We start from the raw sequence: 22,469 nt of genomic DNA, 5'->3' as shown, positions 1-22,469 counted from the left end.
GAGGAGCATCAAGCTGTGAATTCGCAGAGCAATCAATGGAAAATGACTGGGTCTTATATTTAAGATTGGATTTGGTTGTGAATACAATACTATTAACTATGTTGGCTGAATCCGACAAAAGAAGGTAAATCCTCCTTTATTCAACTATTTCTTTATTATGCTTCTTATTTTAGCCATATTGTGCCATATTCCTGCTATTTTGTCTTTAATACCATATCTGAGAAACGTCATTACACATTAGTTTCAATATGGTTGAGTCACGGTAGCTTTGAACAACTGAATCCTGACTTTGAGGACGTAAAACAAAGATTGCGCCGCATCTACAAATTTGTAATTTGTAACTTAAGTTATGACTTTTAAAATTTTCACCTGTATTCACATGTATTGTTTCACATTTCGAACTTTAAACTAGACTTGAAACCAATGTGTTTTTAGATATAAGATTAATGGGAAGAAAATATCCATTCTTTAAAAAATCTACGTAAAATCAAAACTTTTTTATGTCATGATACTTAACAAGCTATCATTTCTTTTGTCTATGTAGGTACACTACCTAAACTGTATGAGAAAACAGGATCACCATCAAACAAAATAACGCGTTACATTTTAAGGGAAAGTATAGTAACTTGTAACGAGTTACATTTTTAAGTAACTTACCCAACACTGCCTACGTGTTATACATTCCAACGCCACACAGCTATATACGGGGCTAGTATATCTCTCTGGCGTTTGTTTCATGGCCAAATGATACGGAAAAACGAAGGATAACCATTTCTCCAGTCTAAGACGAATCTTTATTGTTAGGAGTATTTTGATCAATGAACTCCATATATCACTGACATAATTAATTGTGTGTGTACTGTATTTGCTTATTACATACTGCGTGCAAGAAGAAAGAAAATACTGTTCATACAAGAAATAGAAACTGTAACCGCAAGTAGGTTCAAATCTTGCAAACGGTGCGAGGTATTGAAAAAATAATCGAAAAAAATGTCCCCTTTATGGTACCCCTTGACGATTTTTATCAAGACGTCTTTCACTTGTGTCTATAAAGGAACATATACACTCATGTTTCTTATAATGTTAGTATGTGTATAATCCGCAAAGACAGGTATGTGGCAAATTTCATGTCAAAAGAGCAGTAAATAAGAACAATGATTTCTTTTCCATTTAACAACATTTTGTTTTACTCATTCTAATTCTCGTATTTATAATTCTTTTCCTATGAAATTTACCACAAATATACATTTCCCAATTATAGACACAGTATTAATATTAAAAGTACCCTGCAAAATCATTATCAAATTATATTCTTACAAGAAGACAGTTATCGATATGCGACAATAATTTTGGACATGAGTGTACATATGTTGTGAGGAATAACAAGGAGAGTTATGCTCATATGTGAATGATGCGCTGTGTATAGAGAGCGCAGGTTCAGCTAGTTATTATTATTATTATTATTATTATTATTATTATTATTATTATTATTATTATTATTATTATTATTATTATTATTATTATTATTATTATTATTAAACTTGGTTTCCTTTTGTTTCCTAATTGATAGATCTTTCAGGTACCCGCGAGGAGAGTAGTAATGTCCTACTGATTATTTTACGTTTGTTGGTTGGGTTCGAGTTTTGAGACCAAAAGTTTAATTTCCCACATAATGATCATCTAATATTTTGTCCTTGTATCATTTCTATTTGGCATCAATCAATATTTGCAAATCAATATAATTATTATTGAAGGTAACCATAACTACAGCTATGCAGTTTTTTCTTTTTTGTGCAGAGGGAAGGATTGTATACACATAATCCCAGTGACCCACTTCGTGATGAAAATAATAATAATAATAACAATAATAATAAAAAGTAGTATTTCTTGTCAACCTTTTTTAAAATTCTTTTTTTATTTGTTTGTAGCCAGCTAGAAAAGGCCAAAAAGAAAAGAACTACTAATGCCATCTAACTCCAGGAATATATATATATATATATATATATATATATATTTTTCTTGTTCGAGAACTATTTCTTCCATTGCCATCAGAAACATCACCAAAAGTTGTTTTCTTTTCTTCTTCTTTTTCTTTTTTTGTGATTGTATGTGTGTGGCACATTTCAGAGAAGTTTCTCATCCTTCCTAGACAAGGAAAGAGACAAAAGAATGTAAAGGAAGCAAAAGGCGAGAAAGAAAATGGACAGAAAGAGTGGAAAATTGAAAAAAAAAGAAAGAAAGAAATACTGTATCTAGGAAACGAAAATCTTCTGCTGATGATAGCGACATCTATTAGCCGGGATACTTAATGTCAATTGTCACTCGCTGTGACGAATTCTTAATGGCTCGAAATGTTTCTTCCGTTAAATGTAGCGCCGCTGGTCCAATAGGCTTGGGAAATAAAAGAAAAAAAGTAGGCGGAAAGAAGTAGTAGTGTAGGAGTATTATCATTAAACGCGTCACGAAAACTCGGGAAAAGGATATCTTCATTAACGCAGGCGCTCTTCAAGTCGATTTTACGTCACCGCAAGAAGGAACACATCTACAAATTATTTCCACCACCACGATACAGACGATTTACCGTGCACTCGGAACTTCTGGTGTTCTAACAAATCTTCTTAAAAAATAAAAAAAATAAAGAAAAGAACATAATCGTAAATATTCTTTAGCAGTATATTTTAGGAAATCAAGATTAAAAGGTATGTCATAGCACAGGCGAAGTAACTATTTTTCATTATTTTCAGGATTAGACGATGTGTGTAATGGATAACGTGCTGTATCAATTGTTTCTCTTAGAATTCGGCTATAATGGTTAACTTTCCCTACCACTTGTCGTATTTAGATAGTTACTAGTTGTATAGTAGCATTTTCAGATAGAAAAAAACGGACACTTCCAATTCAGTTTAAATCGAAATTCATCTCCCAGAGCAATGAAGTGGGAGAAGGAAGGGGTTGATATGTAAAAGTAATCGAAAAAAAGATCAATATTAGTGTTTAATGGAAAGAATTGGGGATCGCTGGTATGAATAGTGACACTCTCGATGCTTAATTCCAAATTCACCTCCCATCAGCATGGTGGTAAGGGGTAGGGAATGAAAAGGAATTAGCATACTTATACAAATAATCGAGAATGATCGATATTAGTGTCTACAGTAATCCATAGTTTTCGAGATTGCTGATATGAATAGTGGCGCTGCCGATGTCTTTAGGCCTAAGTCCAAATTAATTCCCCATGTGTATCCATAAACTTATTCTCCGTCGTGAGAGCAGGCATTTCAGCTAGTAGTATTAATAAATACAAAATAGTTTAAAAATTAAAAAAACACATAGATTCAGACGAAATTTTGCAAAGTATATAGCTATTTAATTCCAGAAATATTTGAATAAAAGAGGAAAAATAAATTTACATGCTGAGTCGTAGTGCAGAGTAAAATAACCAGCCAATAATAAAGGAAAATATTTATCTAGTTCTATACACTTCAAGCCAACTGATTCCATCCTGATTCTCCCTTCCACACTCATTCATACCCCCCCCCCCCCGACACGCATGCATACATTGGTGAATACAAAGCCACTATCTCTGAAAACACTCACTCAAAACATGGTTTTTTGATGGTATCACGCAAAAACAAGATTGTGCACATTATCAACATGTGCGACGTATATATTGTTTAATTGTGGTCGATAAAATTACACAAGAAGCAATATGTATTTGCGTTTAATGGTTAGAGGTACACAATATTTATGTAGTTTGTTCGTATAGGCCTATTATATATATATATATATATATATATATATATATATATATAAAATTTAAAACAACGTATAATTTATGAAATTTAATTATGGGTCGAAACTCAAAAGAATTATCCATGAATTTTGACTCTGTTTGACTCAGACTCCATGGTAGCTCAGTGATAGAGCGCTTACATCTGGTGGGTGGGGTCCGTGGTTCGATCCCTGGTTAAGTAAATTTGTGGTGGACAACATCATGTCCGTGGGTTTTCTTGGGGTGCCCCCGTTTTCTCGCTCTTTATCATTCCACCAATTCTTCCATCATTATTCACTTTCCTTAATCATCATCTCCGTTAGCTTAAAGGACGGAATCGTGAAAGATTTCATTTCATTTCGTAAACTAGCATTTTAAATTTATAACGTGAAATTTCTATAACGTAGGCATGAGTAGTAATGTTTTTGAGATCCAATGTGTTGCCACTATCTTATACAGAGACTATTCACAGGAATCTGCCCCATAATAGATAGTCTGATTTATTATCGTAGTCAGTTTGTGCACTAATCTTTTAGGTGCTTGTGCTCAGGAGACAAACTTTCATTAAATTTGTTAGGAGTTACATCAGGCTAAGTGTAGCTTATACCTGCTATTAGTAAGTGGAGATAGATTGTGATTATTTGTGTACTAAGAATTTTAGATTGTAGTACACCCAAGGCTAGGTGGATTTTGAATGTAACTTTAATGTGTACGACTCAGATGAGATAGAGACCTGCATGGGCCGGGCCCGGCCCGCGGGCCGACTCTATTATTTCTTTGGGCCGGGCCGGGCTTGGGCGGGCCGACACTGTTATTTCTTTGGGCCGGGCCGGGCTTGGGCTGGCCGATACTGATTTCTCTTCAGGTCGGGCCGGGCTGGGGCTGATCAATTGATATTCTTTAAAAATTATTGACTTTCGTTGAACGATAATTGGAATAAAGCCAAACGTTCAAGAAGTGTGTCCGTGAAAAATGTTAGAATGAATTTACAGTTTGTGTTGCTTAGCGCCTCCATTTTCACTATAGAGGATTGCGGTAAATTGAGCTCTGACATTGACCTTCACTGAACTCAAAATATAAAAAGAAGGGGTGGGAATGTTTTGCCTGTTGCTAAACAATATTGCCATCTTCACTTTATGCTAAAAATTAATTAAGTTAGATTTTTGTTACAGGGAATGGAGTTTTTGTTCTCTCGATGACAGGCAAAGTTCTATGAGGCAATGGTACCATTCGGAAGGCAAGCGTCAGGTTGTGAACCAAAGTTTAGAAAATGTTACTCAGGGTTAGGTCAAATTTAGTACTAAATTTTGAGAAAGATTCGGGCTCGAGCTAATTTTTTAAAAAAATTTATCGAGCCGGGGTTGGGCCAAAAACTTTTAAAATTTATCGGGCCCAGGCCGGGCTTGGGCCAAGAATTTTGAAAAACTTATCGGGCCGGGCCGGGCTCGGGCCGAAAATCTACAAAACTTTTCGAGCCCAGGCTGGGCCGGGCCTAGGTAGGTTCGGGCTGGATTGGGATCGGGCCGAAACATTTGGTCCGTGCAGGTCTCTAAGATGAGATATGCACATATTGCTCATCAGTCTCGTGTGTATAGGTAAGTCTTAACATGTATGAGATGGACTGTGCAAGATGAGTGTAGTTTGGATCAAAATAGAAGTTGAGAGAATTAAGTTATTCGTTTACATCGAATAGTTTTCTGAGTAACTCCAATTATTTTGATTAAGAATGTACTTACATTTTATTTTATCTTTAATTTATGATAAGCGAATCAACTTTATAGCGAGTCAATGTACTGTCTTGTTAAAAGCTGCGACCAACCACCTCTCTTTGAGATGTTCTGTATTTTTATATAGATTTCAAATTAAATCAGACAAATATGGATTTTCTTTGACCAATTGAGATATATTGAGTCAATATAATAATTCAAAGTCAAAATATTATAATTTTATAGTGTGAAAGAATAGGGTTTTCTAGTGCAAGATGAGTGGCCAATATTTTTAAAATAAGATTGCACATATTTGATCTGCGATAAACACGTTTAATCTCGTGCACTGTGATAGACTATGATTATATATCCTGTATACTTACAGAGTGAACCATTTTCACTGAAACGACCTTGTAACTTCTAAACAAATAAGGTAGGTGCAGGTAAATACGCCTGGGGTGTTAGATAAGGGTGTTGGATATTTTATGGCTTTAATTTTCATGGAACGCAAAGAACAAGACATGTGCATTGCAGAGTAGCTTTTTTCCGCGTGTACTAAAAATGTGGCAATGATGCGACTCACTTCTATTTTGTACCCACGGTAAAATAAAAAAGTGTTACAAAGTGGCGTATTTACCAACACGTGCAAGTATTACGCCAAGTCTAGGATACTACTAGAAAACTGTAATAAATCTTGTAACTGCTTACATCGTCTGTATTATACGAACTCAAATATTACTACACAACATGGCTGAAGCAAAAAATAGAATAACCAAAGTGCAAGATAAAGATAAAAAGATAAAATGTAAAAACGATAATCTTCAAAGTTGAAATGAGGTTCCAAACTAAAAAGTTTTAGTCAATAAGAAGATAGACAAATAGTGTCACTGTACTATGAGAAAGAAAAAAAAGTACATAGATAATACATGGAGCATGTGGGACAAATGAAAACGTCTTTGTCTTCTGCAGTCAGTTTTGCAGAAGTCATGGCGCATTTCACTGCACCATGCTTGCTATTGATTTATTAGCCATAGAATCACAAATACTGAAATTACACTTACAAAACAGTGTTCCTAGACGGACACAAAATAAGGCGTACATTGAAGTAAAGAATCGGCAACGTTCTGAGTTAGCATGGAACTAATAACAGATTCTTACCTCTATTGAAATAATAACGACCTTCCACGGAACCTTCCCGAAGCAAACAACACTGCACGGAGTGGCGGTCTTAGCGCTATCTCCCGGAGTATTCATGAAAGCGGACTTGTCCAAGACCGTGGCCCATATTGGAGGCGGACTCTAGCGGATCTCGTCCAAAATTTCCCAGTACTGAACACTTGGCGTAGTTAGCTACACTGGCGTATATACCTGATGGTACCTTAGGTAAAAAATAAAAAAAAAGAAAAAAAAATAACGCTAGAAACTTACACGATGCAAATATCGACATGAGAGCACTACTTGACACACTTTGCAATACCGCCAGATTAACAATGTTGCCAATCTTTACACAAAATTGATTTTTTCAAGTAGCATTACAATACGTTATTGTATATTGCAAATCTACAAATTAAACGGAAATTTACATTAGCACCACTTATTTTTTGATGTTACAAACTAAGGACGTTACAACATCAAAAATATCTTTTCGTAAACAAATCTTGGAAGCTTCTACATCAGTAATAATTTAACTGAGACAGATATTTGTAAATTCCTTACTGTAACTTGCTCTTATTCATTCAAAATAGGTCATATGATGATTACAATATTCAATATTAATGTACTTTGAAAGTTCATTATATCGGCTGTCTCACTTGCGTTATTACTGCTGTAGAGACATTCAAAATTCGAATGTTTGTTATATTGTAGCAATCTCAGTTTGTAACTCTGAATTTAAAATGTGGTACTAAAAAAATCCGTTTAATTTGTAATCTTGGAATGTGTAATAATCGGATGTAGTTCCGTTTGAAAAATATATAATTATGATGAGTTGGCAACATTATTAACGAGGTAGTATTGGATAATATGTCAAATATAATCTCCCCGTGTTAATATTTACATCACACAAAGTTTTAATGTTTTATCTATTATTTTAAAAGTTGCAAAAGGCGTTTAAGTTAAATGGTCCTTCCCTTCATGTGAGAGGTGTGCGCAATTAAACCATGTTTACAATTTCGCCAAACTACCTAAGCACGTGACCAAAACAAGCCGGTAGCAAGCCCAAAAATGTAGGGGGCCCGGTAGAAATTAGGGAGCCCGATCCAACCATATTATAATTCATTTGCAAGCCTACCGTAAAAAAATTAGGGGGGCAACAAAAATTTAGAGGGCCCGGCCCCCTAGACCCCCCTGGATACGAGCCTGGACCAAAAGGTGTTAAACAAGGGTAAAAAGCAGCCATCGTATGTGTTCATTGTGACGCTGATCTAATATTGTTATGCATGCAAATTCTCCAAATATTGACTGTGTTCTAAGTTTGTCTATAAGATAGGTAATGTATAACTATTAAACTCAAAATTTTCTGCAATACTGTAAACCATTAGGCTCGCATTTGATTGTAGCGTTCCCCCCCCCCCCCACAGTAGTGGTTTTAATGTCATCCATTATATACAATTTCACCATGTCAGATGCCCGTTGGCAAAACTGCAAACTATGTTTTAATGTTTATGCCAGTCAAGTTTAGTGTAGCAAAATGAAGTGACAGTGACTTTGTTTATAGTTGCAGTAATGTCTGATTGGTGAAATATAGGGAAGTGTTACAAATGATCTCCAAATGGTTTACATAAAGCCTTAACGTTGGTTGCAGAACTCTTTACTAATGCTACGAGCAGTTTTACATTCTATGTAGAATGCTCATGTAGAATCGCAGAAGACAAAATGTACTCCAGCGGGACACGAATCAATGTTACTTCAGAAATAGAAGCCATGTTATTAGAAAGAATTTTGCTCCTAACTGATGTTGGATTTCTGTTAACATCATATAGGTTTGAAGAAAAGTTTAAATAGATTTTGTTGTGAAAATAATATAGAAAATTGATTTCATGACAGAATTTTTTTAGTTAGGTTTTTGAACTTTAAAAATGAGTTTTTTCCGCTTCAACGATTTTAGATTTTTAGGTTTCCTTCTGGACTATCCAATTGAATCAACCTATTTGATACCAACATTTCACTTTTTTTAATTGCTTATGTTTCATTTTCAGAAGCCACTGCAATCGTCTGGGTATCATATTTTCCTTGTGAAGAATAAAATGTAACAACTATCACAATACGTATTTACTAATGTAACTAGTAATACATTCATATTGGTCAAAAAGGAATTTAAAGAATCGCGCCTATCATTTCACTTATAAAATGGGGTAAAACTGTCGAGTTTATGTATAGATACTCTGTGCACTATAAAATAATTTTGCAGAGAGCTTTACTCTCTTCCGTTAAGTAAACAATCCATTAGCAGATAATATTGTAGCAGAAGAAAATTAGAGAAATTGCCTATACATAATCGGACAATTTCGCCACTTGCAAAGTTTTCGTTCTGTGTTCGAAACGCATTAGTTGGCCAAAGGTACAAGTATTTCTATCATAGATATCAGATGTGCCATGCTTCTTAAAGTATTGTTTTTACCGTATCAATATTCAGGATTTTTAGTGGACCGTTCAAAGCTTAGCATGGCGAAATTGCGCGCACCTACGAGTCAGGGGTGGCTTTAAGATTTTAATTTTTGGGTAGGCCCGCTCCCTCGCTTATGAATATATATACACATTTGACTGATAAATGACAATAGGAAATTACTTTTACAGTAGTGGTTGATGCTATTCGTCAAATAATTATCTACCATTAATATAAATAGTGGAAAATATATTTACTTTTTATTGTATCGTTTAGCATATATATATATTCAATTTTTTTCGGTAGGCACATGCCTACCTGCTAAAGCCGCTACTGCTATAAGTACTTAAATGTAAGAGAATTCATATGAGAGGATGTTTTTGCAGCAGGACCTTTTGATGCAATTAATAAGCTTGTTTGATTATGTAGACGAAAGCTTCCTATCATTCAAATAGTAACAATGAGTTAACGTACACCCTGTAAATCAATTAAGATATAATTGCGCATATATACAGTGAAACTAATACATGTTCGTATGTGTTCTAGTTAGGTTTAGATAACAATCTCTTGGGAAAAGGAAACCACTGCACTTGATTACGTTTTGACATTAAAGCTGAGTGAGAAAACAGTAAATTGGGAAAGAATTTATATTTTTAGTTTCCCACAGAGAAGTTTTCTCTGCTTAGACGATTCCTTGTCTGTCTGTGTCTCCACTTCAAGAACCCGAAAAAGTTCAACAGCAAGGAGAAAAGAGAAGGAGGAAATGTTATGCAATTGGATGGAATGGATTCTGTGTTTCTCTCCTAAATGTACTACGTGGGAGGATTCTGAAGACGCCGACAGGTGGAAATGTTGCATCAACGAAAACTCCGGTTTTTTTCTTTTTTAAAAAATCTCAAACTTTCTCCATTAAAAGATAGCTTTGTCATTATGAACAAGCATCTTTTTTTTTTTTAAAAAAAAAAAAAATCCCATCATCATCTGTTAGATGATATATGTGTTACTTCATTTCATTAAGCTCTATTCAAACATCTACAGTACATACACGTGTAAGTAAAAATACAGGGTTATTCCAAAAGAATAGTACAAAAATGAAGGGTATTTATTTTGTTCTAAAACGACATGGTCTGATTAAATTGGTCGGATTTTTTTTTTTTTTTTTTTTGGTAGACATTACAAGTGTTGGATATGAGCACCCTGGGTAATACGGTAGACGTCCAATTGATAATACGGTTTTTGCCAATTCTCTGTTATCTGCTCCATTGACCTAGAGATGGTTGCCTCAAATTTTTCAGGTCCTATGAGGTACTTGTGTCTTGAAATTTGTGCAAAAATATCTCTGCATTGTCTCTGCAGGCGAGGCGGACACCCAGAAATTTTTGTTGAGAGGGGTCCAAAGTTTGAGTGATGGAGTCCGGGACACGAATCAATGTTACTTCAGAAATAGAAGCCATGTTATTAGAAAGAATTTTGCTCCTAACTGATGTTGGATTTCTGTTAACATCATATAGGTTTGAAGAAAAGTTTAAATAGATTTTGTTGTGAAAATAATATAGAAAATTGATTTCATGACAGAATTTTTTTAGTTAGGTTTTTGAACTTTAAAAATGAGTTTTTTCCGCTTCAACGATTTTAGATTTTTAGGTTTCCTTCTGGACTATCCAATTGAATCAACCTATTTGATACCAACATTTCACTTTTTTTAATTGCTTATGTTTCATTTTCAGAAGCCACTGCAATCGTCTGGGTATCATATTTTCCTTGTGAAGAATAAAATGTAACAACTATCACAATACGTATTTACTAATGTAACTAGTAATACATTCATATTGGTCAAAAAGGAATTTAAAGAATCGCGCCTATCATTTCACTTATAAAATGGGGTAAAACTGTCGAGTTTATGTATAGATACTCTGTGCACTATAAAATAATTTTGCAGAGAGCTTCACTCTCTTCCGTTAAGTAAACAATCCATTAGCAGATAATATTGTAGCAGAAGAAAATTAGAGAAATTGCCTATACATAATCGGACAATTTCGCCACTTGCAAAGTTTTCGTTCTGTGTTCGAAACGCATTAGTTGGCCAAAGGTACAAGTATTTCTATCATAGATATCAGATGTGCCATGCTTCTTAAAGTATTGTTTTTACCGTATCAATATTCAGGATTTTTAGTGGACCGTTCAAAGCTTAGCATGGCGAAATTGCGCGCACCTACGAGTCAGGGGTGGCTTTAAGATTTTAATTTTTGGGTAGGCCCGCTCCCTCGCTTATGAATATATATACACATTTGACTGATAAATGACAATAGGAAATTACTTTTACAGTAGTGGTTGATGCTATTCGTCAAATAATTATCTACCATTAATATAAATAGTGGAAAATATATTTACTTTTTATTGTATCGTTTAGCATATATATATATTCAATTTTTTTCGGTAGGCACATGCCTACCTGCTAAAGCCGCTACTGCTATAAGTACTTAAATGTAAGAGAATTCATATGAGAGGATGTTTTTGCAGCAGGACCTTTTGATGCAATTAATAAGCTTGTTTGATTATGTAGACGAAAGCTTCCTATCATTCAAATAGTAACAATGAGTTAACGTACACCCTGTAAATCAATTAAGATATAATTGCGCATATATACAGTGAAACTAATACATGTTCGTATGTGTTCTAGTTAGGTTTAGATAACAATCTCTTGGGAAAAGGAAACCACTGCACTTGATTACGTTTTGACATTAAAGCTGAGTGAGAAAACAGTAAATTGGGAAAGAATTTATATTTTTAGTTTCCCACAGAGAAGTTTTCTCTGCTTAGACGATTCCTTGTCTGTCTGTGTCTCCACTTCAAGAACCCGAAAAAGTTCAACAGCAAGGAGAAAAGAGAAGGAGGAAATGTTATGCAATTGGATGGAATGGATTCTGTGTTTCTCTCCTAAATGTACTACGTGGGAGGATTCTGAAGACGCCGACAGGTGGAAATGTTGCATCAACGAAAACTCCGGTTTTTTTCTTTTTTAAAAAATCTCAAACTTTCTCCATTAAAAGATAGCTTTGTCATTATGAACAAGCATCTTTTTTTTTTTTAAAAAAAAAAAAAATCCCATCATCATCTGTTAGATGATATATGTGTTACTTCATTTCATTAAGCTCTATTCAAACATCTACAGTACATACACGTGTAAGTAAAAATACAGGGTTATTCCAAAAGAATAGTACAAAAATGAAGGGTATTTATTTTGTTCTAAAACGACATGGTCTGATTAAATTGGTCGGATTTTTTTTTTTTTTTTTTTTGGTAGACATTACAAGTGTTGGATATGAGCACCCTGGGTAATACGGTAGACGTCCAATTGATAATACGGTTTTTGCCAATTCTCTGTTATCTGCTCCATTGACCTAGAGATGGTTGCCTCAAATTTTTCAGGTCCTATGAGGTACTTGTGTCTTGAAATTTGTGCAAAAATATCTCTGCATTGTCTCTGCAGGCGAGGCGGACACCCAGAAATTTTTGTTGAGAGGGGTCCAAAGTTTGAGTGATGGAGTCCGGGACACGAATCAATGTTACTTCAGAAATAGAAGCCATGTTATTAGAAAGAATTTTGCTCCTAACTGATGTTGGATTTCTGTTAACATCATATAGGTTTGAAGAAAAGTTTAAATAGATTTTGTTGTGAAAATAATATAGAAAATTGATTTCATGACAGAATTTTTTTAGTTAGGTTTTTGAACTTTAAAAATGAGTTTTTTCCGCTTCAACGATTTTAGATTTTTAGGTTTCCTTCTGGACTATCCAATTGAATCAACCTATTTGATACCAACATTTCACTTTTTTTAATTGCTTATGTTTCATTTTCAGAAGCCACTGCAATCGTCTGGGTATCATATTTTCCTTGTGAAGAATAAAATGTAACAACTATCACAATACGTATTTACTAATGTAACTAGTAATACATTCATATTGGTCAAAAAGGAATTTAAAGAATCGCGCCTATCATTTCACTTATAAAATGGGGTAAAACTGTCGAGTTTATGTATAGATACTCTGTGCACTATAAAATAATTTTGCAGAGAGCTTCACTCTCTTCCGTTAAGTAAACAATCCATTAGCAGATAATATTGTAGCAGAAGAAAATTAGAGAAATTGCCTATACATAATCGGACAATTTCGCCACTTGCAAAGTTTTCGTTCTGTGTTCGAAACGCATTAGTTGGCCAAAGGTACAAGTATTTCTATCATAGATATCAGATGTGCCATGCTTCTTAAAGTATTGTTTTTACCGTATCAATATTCAGGATTTTTAGTGGACCGTTCAAAGCTTAGCATGGCGAAATTGCGCGCACCTACGAGTCAGGGGTGGCTTTAAGATTTTAATTTTTGGGTAGGCCCGCTCCCTCGCTTATGAATATATATACACATTTGACTGATAAATGACAATAGGAAATTACTTTTACAGTAGTGGTTGATGCTATTCGTCAAATAATTATCTACCATTAATATAAATAGTGGAAAATATATTTACTTTTTATTGTATCGTTTAGCATATATATATATTCAATTTTTTTCGGTAGGCACATGCCTACCTGCTAAAGCCGCTACTGCTATAAGTACTTAAATGTAAGAGAATTCATATGAGAGGATGTTTTTGCAGCAGGACCTTTTGATGCAATTAATAAGCTTGTTTGATTATGTAGACGAAAGCTTCCTATCATTCAAATAGTAACAATGAGTTAACGTACACCCTGTAAATCAATTAAGATATAATTGCGCATATATACAGTGAAACTAATACATGTTCGTATGTGTTCTAGTTAGGTTTAGATAACAATCTCTTGGGAAAAGGAAACCACTGCACTTGATTACGTTTTGACATTAAAGCTGAGTGAGAAAACAGTAAATTGGGAAAGAATTTATATTTTTAGTTTCCCACAGAGAAGTTTTCTCTGCTTAGACGATTCCTTGTCTGTCTGTGTCTCCACTTCAAGAACCCGAAAAAGTTCAACAGCAAGGAGAAAAGAGAAGGAGGAAATGTTATGCAATTGGATGGAATGGATTCTGTGTTTCTCTCCTAAATGTACTACGTGGGAGGATTCTGAAGACGCCGACAGGTGGAAATGTTGCATCAACGAAAACTCCGGTTTTTTTCTTTTTTAAAAAATCTCAAACTTTCTCCATTAAAAGATAGCTTTGTCATTATGAACAAGCATCTTTTTTTTTTTTAAAAAAAAAAAATCCCATCATCATCTGTTAGATGATATATGTGTTACTTCATTTCATTAAGCTCTATTCAAACATCTACAGTACATACACGTGTAAGTAAAAATACAGGGTTATTCCAAAAGAATAGTACAAAAATGAAGGGTATTTATTTTGTTCTAAAACGACATGGTCTGATTAAATTGGTCGGATTTTTTTTTTTTTGGTAGACATTACAAGTGTTGGATATGAGCACCCTGGGTAATACGGTAGACGTCCAATTGATAATACGGTTTTTGCCAATTCTCTGTTATCTGCTCCATTGACCTAGAGATGGTTGCCTCAAATTTTTCAGGTCCTATGAGGTACTTGTGTCTTGAAATTTGTGCAAAAATATCTCTGCATTGTCTCTGCAGGCGAGGCGGACACCCAGAAATTTTTGTTGAGAGGGGTCCAAAGTTTGAGTGATGGAGTCCAAGACCACAATATAATACATCTTATGTGGTATTGAACTGGTGTCTATCTACGCCAGAAAAGGTCATAAGTAATTGTTAAGTTCTTCCACCTATATTCTCAGAAAAAAATATATAAAATAACAGTGTCCCAAAAGTCATTGCCGGGCTGTTTATTCAGAAAAGTGAACCACGCAGCATTAGTTCGAGAATGTAGATCTACATGAGAAACGAGGGAGAAGGGTACCTGTGGTGGTAGCTGGCAACCAGAGCCGCCATCTCGGTATCCGCCATGTTGGATTTAGCTCAAATTTCTTAAATGGAAAGGTGTAATCTGTTCAAAATACCTGACCACCCACCTCTCTGAAAAATCCTGTATCCTTACATACAGTTAAAATTACATCAAACCAACGGGACTTTCTTTGTCCAATGGAGATTTTTATTTAGGCCTAAAGTATTGGATTTCATCGATCGTCTATAAACGATATTGTATATCTATTTTGTAATTTCTTCTATTTTTATATCTTGGTTTTGGGCAACGGCGCATAAAAATACACAATCTGTCGTGTAGAAGAAGAAGAAGAAAAGAATATATATGTTGTTGATTCTAATAGAAAGAAATAAGATTTAATCTTAGTAGCTGAAGATATATTTTGATTTTATGTGTATAATCGTTACATTTAGTTACCGTAACATCAGGTAGTTGCTTGTTTAAAACGTTACCATGACAACCGAAAAAGAAAAAGTATAATTAATGGAGTTTCGAGAATAAAGGTAATAGTGATATAAGTTGTCGTGCCTGATTTAATGTATTTTTGACCGTGTTAATGTAACTAAAAATTACACGAACTGTGGGCTGGAATGTAACGTAAAATATATGTATAATATAAATTAATCATTACATTTTAAATAGTGGTTCCAATATACGTTACACGTCCTGACATGAAACCAAATTGGTTGTCTGTTATTTCGGTCTCTTCCATCAACCCTGCTCCTATCACTCTCTCGATGAGTTTCATTCTATACCTCATAAGTTTTATTCCTCTGTAGGTACCACATTTTTGCACATTTCCTTTGTTCAAAGTGACCAGAATTTTCAGTTGCGAAAACGGGACGCATACGAATCGGCTACGGGGGGGGGGGGATATCTGACTTCCAGATTGCATTTTGGGACTCAGCAGTGTTCCCAATTTACAAAATACACAAGTAAGAGTGATAACACACCGTTTCTAACTTTACGTGTACCACACAACAAATAATGGTTCCCGATTGCAAGTTCTACCCAACAATTCTTTTAAGTAGTTGAACACTCAGAATTCCCACTCAATTCCCACTTGAACCACGAACACTTAATTCCCATTTGAAAATTCAGAAGTTCTAGACACGGCTGAACCTTGGCAACGAGTGTTGGTACGGTACGGAAGAGAGTAGAATTTGCATTGACAATTTATATTTTGAATAATAATTACGGGACACCTAAGTCATTTTTACTTAAAAACGGGACATTTAGGCGTCCCGTTCGAGAATCAGAAAAAAAACGGGACAACGGTTGGAAAATAGGGACTGTCCCGGCTAAAACGGGACGTCTGGTCACCTTGCCTTTGTTTTCAAAACCAGGTACAATGTAGCTGCTTCTCAATTATTTTCTCATATTTCCTGTTTTCAATATCCTATTAAAAAGTAGATTAAGCTACTGCACTCCTTTTTTACTTAAACTTTTCCATGCTTCGAAAAACAAAATGCGATAATGAAACTTTCATGTCTGAACGAATTTCGATTGTCAAGTCGATATCGACAAATTTCCAAATTTTGTTTAATATGCCAGAATATCGAATCTTTCTTGTTAAATATTTGAAACCTAAAAACAATCGCCTATAATATTTCAATACAAATTTTCTGGATATTAACATTTTGATTTCTAGTCCGTTTTTAAGACGATTTTTAGTTCGTGTTGTCCGATCCAAATATTAACCAAATTAAACAAGCATTCATAACTTATATACAGTTTATATATATATAAGGAATTGTCACTCTTTGAAAACGCCGTTCTTACCTACAGGTAGAATTAAGTCATTGAAATGTGTAATTTACTTGACGAATTCAGTTGTTAATTTCAGGCCAATGTATTAACACTTTAGAAACAAGCGTGGTATATAGACACGGAGCCGATCGTTCTGTTGAGAATGTGTGGTATATAAACAAAACATTTGGACGGACATTGAATACCCAATTATAGGTTTGGATGGGTTTTCGGGCGTTCAGTATTTTCGTCTCTGAAGAAAGAAGAAAACCTTCCCTAGATGATCCATTTCAGTGGTGGAAAGACCGACTTTCCTTCCTCTCCTTTCAACGCCCCTAGTATCAGAGACAACTTGCAAACCGCTTGCTGTAAGCTTGTATTGGAAGTCGGCAAGCTTGCAACCCCGCTTGGTTGGAAAGCGTGCAAGCATGACGCAAGCTGGATTCCAGTAACTAAGTAACATGAAGGCAACCTTGCATTCAGTGTTTCATTCAAGCTTGACGCAAGCAATTTACGCTGGCGGCAAATCAAAAGCCAATGAACGGTCAGTTGTGCTATGGCACTCTGCAAAGGATCTAAAGTATCGCGTGCAAGTACAACAAAAGGCAGATTGTACCTAGCTTATGTGCTGACCACACATCAATCTCGTAACCCGACGACTATTTCTCTCTGTTGCTTCGTTCTGGACGAAATTGTTGATGTTTCTTTCAGGCTAGCGAGACAAGAAAAACCAACTTAATGAATTGAATATAGTTCTTTGAATTGTGTTGAATTCATAATAAATAATATAATAATTTATAAGTGAAGAATATAACTAACATTATTTTCCACATATTATTCGTTGTATATTGCTTTTTGCATTTGTCCATAGTAGTACAAAATATCAAACCAGTGTAACAACAACATGTGTTCAAATAGTTGTTTACTGTAATGTTCACATTAACGGTTTTGTAGTGCTTCATGTGTGTAACTGGTATTGAATTCTCATCATATATGTTAGGTTTATGGTCATAATTATCAGGCATCTATCATTTGCATGTGAATAGGTGAAACCAAACACCCCCTGCCCATTAGAAAACTGTTTCTTTTTATTTACATGTAAATGACTCTTGTGTGTTGTTTGCAGGAAGGTTATTGAATGAAAGAGCGTTATGTTTGCGTTTGTGTTTACAGAGAAGGACAGAGAGATCGGAAACATATAGTAGACAATGCACTTTCCATGCACGTGAAGGCGTATCCCTATTATTCCCATCCTCCTACCATAAGCGACATGTATCGCTCCTTTTTTGACATTTTTTTTTCAGTGCTTGTTGTTGTTGTTGTGACTCTTGTTAATACTAATCATGTGTTTGGCAGTGGTCTGTGCTTAATTTACTATTATCACAAGTCCGCTCATTGGCTGATGATAGAAACAGTTGTTTACAACGTCAACTCTATAACAGGAAACTAACATTAGTTTGATAAAAGAAAGAAAAAATATCTTTGTCCTCTGTTATCACCAACACGAATTAGCTCAATACAATCAACACAAACTTGTGTGAATACCCAGTAGCAGACTTTACATATGATTTACCCCAGGGCTAAAAGTGAGGGGAAATACGGGGGCACGCCGTCCCCTCGCATCCAAAAATATATACGGCGTCCTCCCAGTTCCTAAGAAAATACAATGGGCAAAGATAGACAGCGGGATGGCGTGAAGTCATGCACCTGCCTATAGTCCCCCTACCTTTTCAGATTCACTTTTACCCCTGATTTACCTTGTATACGGATCCATATATATATATGTTCTTTCAACCACAAATAAATTAGGCACTGTCCACAGAATATTTTTCACCTAATAAGCATTTTTATACATTTCAGGCTTTTTTTTTTTCACGGAACCCTTCTGATTCGGACTCTTTTGTCCGGATCCTTCTGACGTGATACCGTTTTTTGATGTTTTACTATTTAACATTTTTGGAAAAATTCTGTCTTTTTTATCTTCCAATACTTTCGATAATTCACGATTTTTCAAAATTTTGATATCTTGATATTTTGATTTCAGTATTTCAATATTTTTCAGTATTTCGGTGTTTTCTGATCTCTCATCATTCAATATTAAAAAAAAATTCAACATATTTAATAGTCAAATAAGTTTGATATTCCAATATTTTTCAAAATTTCGATGTTTCTAATGTTTCAATATTCAATATATATTAAAATTTCGATATTGTGGTTGATTTGAGTTGATTTTGAGTTTAACGTCCCTTTTAGCAGCAAGGCTACATAAGACGAGACCTACTGATTAACGTGGAATCCGAACTACATGAGCTCCCGCCTGGAATCGAACCCGGACCTCCTACGCCAAAAGCGCTTCGATATCATGGTATTCAATACCATCAATATTTCGATCTTATTGATATGCGATGTTTTTCGATATTTGATACTTTCATACATTGATCCAGTTATAATATTTTATCAATATGAATGTTCTATATTGAAGTCAGGATATCGCACAGTCCTGGAAACACTAGGAATGTTGGAAATAAAACCACTATTTAAAAAATAATAATAAAAATGGAGATTAAAAGACTATTTCATTGGTTCTAAACCTTGTGAAAAGTTTAGTTCAACAGTGGGTTTTAAAATTTAACTTTTACACATATACTATAGAGAAAGAGAGAGAACTACATTTGTTTTTGTCATTTTGTTCCACCCATAAATTTACTTGGTGACTGAAGACGCCGCTACGCTGGTTGCGTGACAAAAAATTGCGTGTCTCGCATGTATGTATATCTGTGTATCTATATACGAGTATATGGACATCGTGACTCTTCAAATTATAGTTGAAGGCTGCTCTCATGTCACGAAGAATTTAGCAACACTATACATACACATTGTGTTATTTGTCAGAGCTACCAACATTTGAGTCTTTAACACTGAGCTTGTATTAGGCCTATAGCTCACTGTTTGGTCTAGGATTGACTAATGGTTTAGATAGTGGACAACACAAACATGTCTTATATAAAGTGAACACAGAGGATAAAGTGCATCATGCTTACTTTCTGAATGAAATGATATTTCTAGCTTTGAGTTTCAAGTTAATATCTTTTTAGGTTAAAGACAATGGATGATTATTGAAGGTGAATTATTTAAAATAATTATTACATAATATGTGAAATGAAAATGTGGGAGAAAACAGGAAAACTCCGGAAAAATCCATGGACAAGATGTCCACCTCAAACTCGCGTGGTCAAGGGTTAAACCTGAGCCACCGGTACCCTCTCTCCCCTATAAATCAGCAGAAAAGTTTTATAACGCTATGGCTGAGCAAAAAATAATTAATTGTGCGTGTAAAATTAACTTTTTAGTTGAATTCTTTCAGAATTTTTTTTTTTTTTTATATATAAGACTAAGGAATGTTTACTTTCAAAAAAAGAACAGGAAAAAAAAAACATCAGAAATGCAACGTGGCCAACGGAAACGCAATAAAATATTGTCATAGCTAAACTTCTCAATGCTACGACCGTTTTCGTCGTCACAAATTTCACGACGTTTCGAACATTGGAACTAACATTTCAAAATGATTTCAGCTTTCCTCCGTTATAGCGAATGTTTCAAAAGTAGGAATATTTTCTTTTCTAGAGTTAAAGTAATGCTTCCAAAGTATGAGATTTTATTTTCGATGTCAGAAGTACCATATCAAAACTACACTTTTTTTGTGTGTGTTCATTGTTGAAAATAACGTTACCAAACTATAATAGTTTTCATTGTTGGAGGTAGTATTTCATATGTTTCACATTGACCTTGTTTTATACTTAACATTCCAAACCTATAATTGTTCTCATCATAAAGATAACACTTCAAAAGTTTTCGTCATCTGAACTAATTCAAAAGTAAAGCCGTTTTTTTTATTACTGAATGTCTGGTTGATGGTATCTAACTCTCCTTTCCAACACCGAGGCTGTAGGAGAAAAGAGATATTTTTTAAACCTGTACTTTATATCCAGCTTTTTATCTGAGGCTTTGTACCCTTATTGAAGATGAAACGAGACATGACACACAAAGGTACAAAGCTGTCTTTGGAACTAATATTTCAAAACCTATGACTTTTTTGTCATCGGAGTTAATGTTTTTAAGCTACGAGCGTTTTCATCGCTGGAGCTTATTCTTCACAATCATGACAGTTTTCGTCATTGGTGTTCACGTTTCAATCATTGTTGCCAATGTTAATGGTTTCCGGCTAAATTTATCGGTTTTCGTTTAGCAATCTCATTTAGTTGTGAAAATTAGTTGTCAGCAATTTGATGCGAAATCTGAAGATTTAAAAAAAATATATATATTTGTAATGCATTTCGAAAGCAAGTTACTTTTTGATAACATATGTTTCTATATATTTTCCCCCTGTTTAGGGTACTAAAACAGACAGTTATATTACAGATTCTTTGGAATTACACATGGAAATTGGCTGATTTTTAAAATTGCACATGTTGATATTATTTTTGCCTACTTTCTTAAGTATGTACACTAAAATGAATTAAAGTAATCTGTTTTAAAAAAACAAAAACGAGTGAGATTCTGGTAATATTTTCAAATAGCCATATTTTATGGTAGGGAAATTATCTGTTTTGTACACTAATCCGGAGGAATATAAAGTGACCTCGTTGGCGACACTGATTTTAATACTACTATGTGATTGCACTATTGAAGCTAACGTTTCGAGATTACTGTATAACTATTTATGAGTTAACGTTTCAATACTACTGTATGACTGCATTGTTAGAGTTAACATTTCAGACTACTGTGTGACTGCGTTCTTGGAGTTAACATTTCAAACTGTATAACTGCGTTCTTGGAGTTAACATTTCAGACTGTATGATTGCGCTCTTGGAGTTAACATTTCAGACTACTGTATGACTGCGTTCTTGGAGTAACATTTCAGACTTGCGTTCTTGGAGTTAACATTTCAGACTACTGTATGACTGCGTTTTAGGAGTTAACGTTTCAATATTACTGTAGGTAGGACAGTATTGCTGAAGTTAGCGCTTCAACTCTGACTTTGTCGTTGAAAGTAAGGTGATGCAAATAATCAATATGGAAATAATTATACTATCGATAAGCATATATGAGTAACCAAAACCTACCTCAATCATTACCATGTTTATGTCTGTCAAAACTTCATGCAGTTTGGAAAGTTACACAGTTATTTTACCTGTTGCAAGATTTACACTGAAAAGTGAGGTCATTCTGTGCCAATATATTAGTTGAGGTTTTTTAAACCACGAATAGCTGAAAGCGGTTCAGGTTTCCTCCACAGATTTTCTGTTGTCAAACTGTCCTCAATCCATCCTAAATAGTGTCACATTGAAGATGAGGGAGGGCGCGACAGGGCAGGTCATATTAGTGTGGAGACGGAAAGCCACATCCAACAGAGAACACATTGAAAAGATCTCTTCTTTCTCGTATTGCTTGCGGGGATCCGTCTGTCTGGCTGCGTCGCAGCTGTTGGTAAAGTTTCTTTCTGGGGTGAAAATGGTGGCTTGTCTCAAGTTACACCCCTTTTATATGCTTCAAGACACAACTGATAAATTATAGGCGATGTGTGAGTTTTGTGAGAGATTTTTACACTGCATTCTCAGACACTCTACACTTACTATACTTGTGTTAGTTCCCTCCCGTTGTCGCTTTGAAATGTTTTTGAAGGTTCTTTTGTGTTTATAAATACTACTTCACAAGTGAA

At 34.7% G+C, this 22,469-nt stretch overlaps 1 protein-coding gene across 2 annotated transcripts in view; it reads right to left on the bottom strand.

Moving 5' to 3' along the window:
• The window catches only part of LOC145681464 (uncharacterized), a 99,897-nt gene extending 77,899 nt beyond the window's left edge, over positions 1–21,998 (bottom strand). Inside the window, exon 1 of one of the 2 annotated variants that reach the window (XM_081753104.1) lies at positions 21,874–21,998. In XM_081753104.1, coding sequence (XP_081609230.1) covers positions 21,874–21,888 — 15 coding nt within the window. In that variant the 5' untranslated portion in view covers positions 21,889–21,998. Of the gene's footprint in view, positions 1–6,633; positions 6,747–21,873 lie in introns of those variants that run through there. The other variant, XM_081753103.1, reaches the window with a different exon arrangement.
• Positions 21,999–22,469: the final 471 nt, after the last annotated feature.

This window comes from Thermobia domestica, chromosome 3, assembly GCF_964235325.1.
Source record: "Thermobia domestica chromosome 3, izTheDome1.hap1.1, whole genome shotgun sequence".
Taxonomy (NCBI): Eukaryota; Metazoa; Arthropoda; class Insecta; order Zygentoma; family Lepismatidae; genus Thermobia; species Thermobia domestica.
Note: the sequence above shows the minus strand (reverse complement) of the source record. Positions and strands in the feature narration are given on the sequence as shown.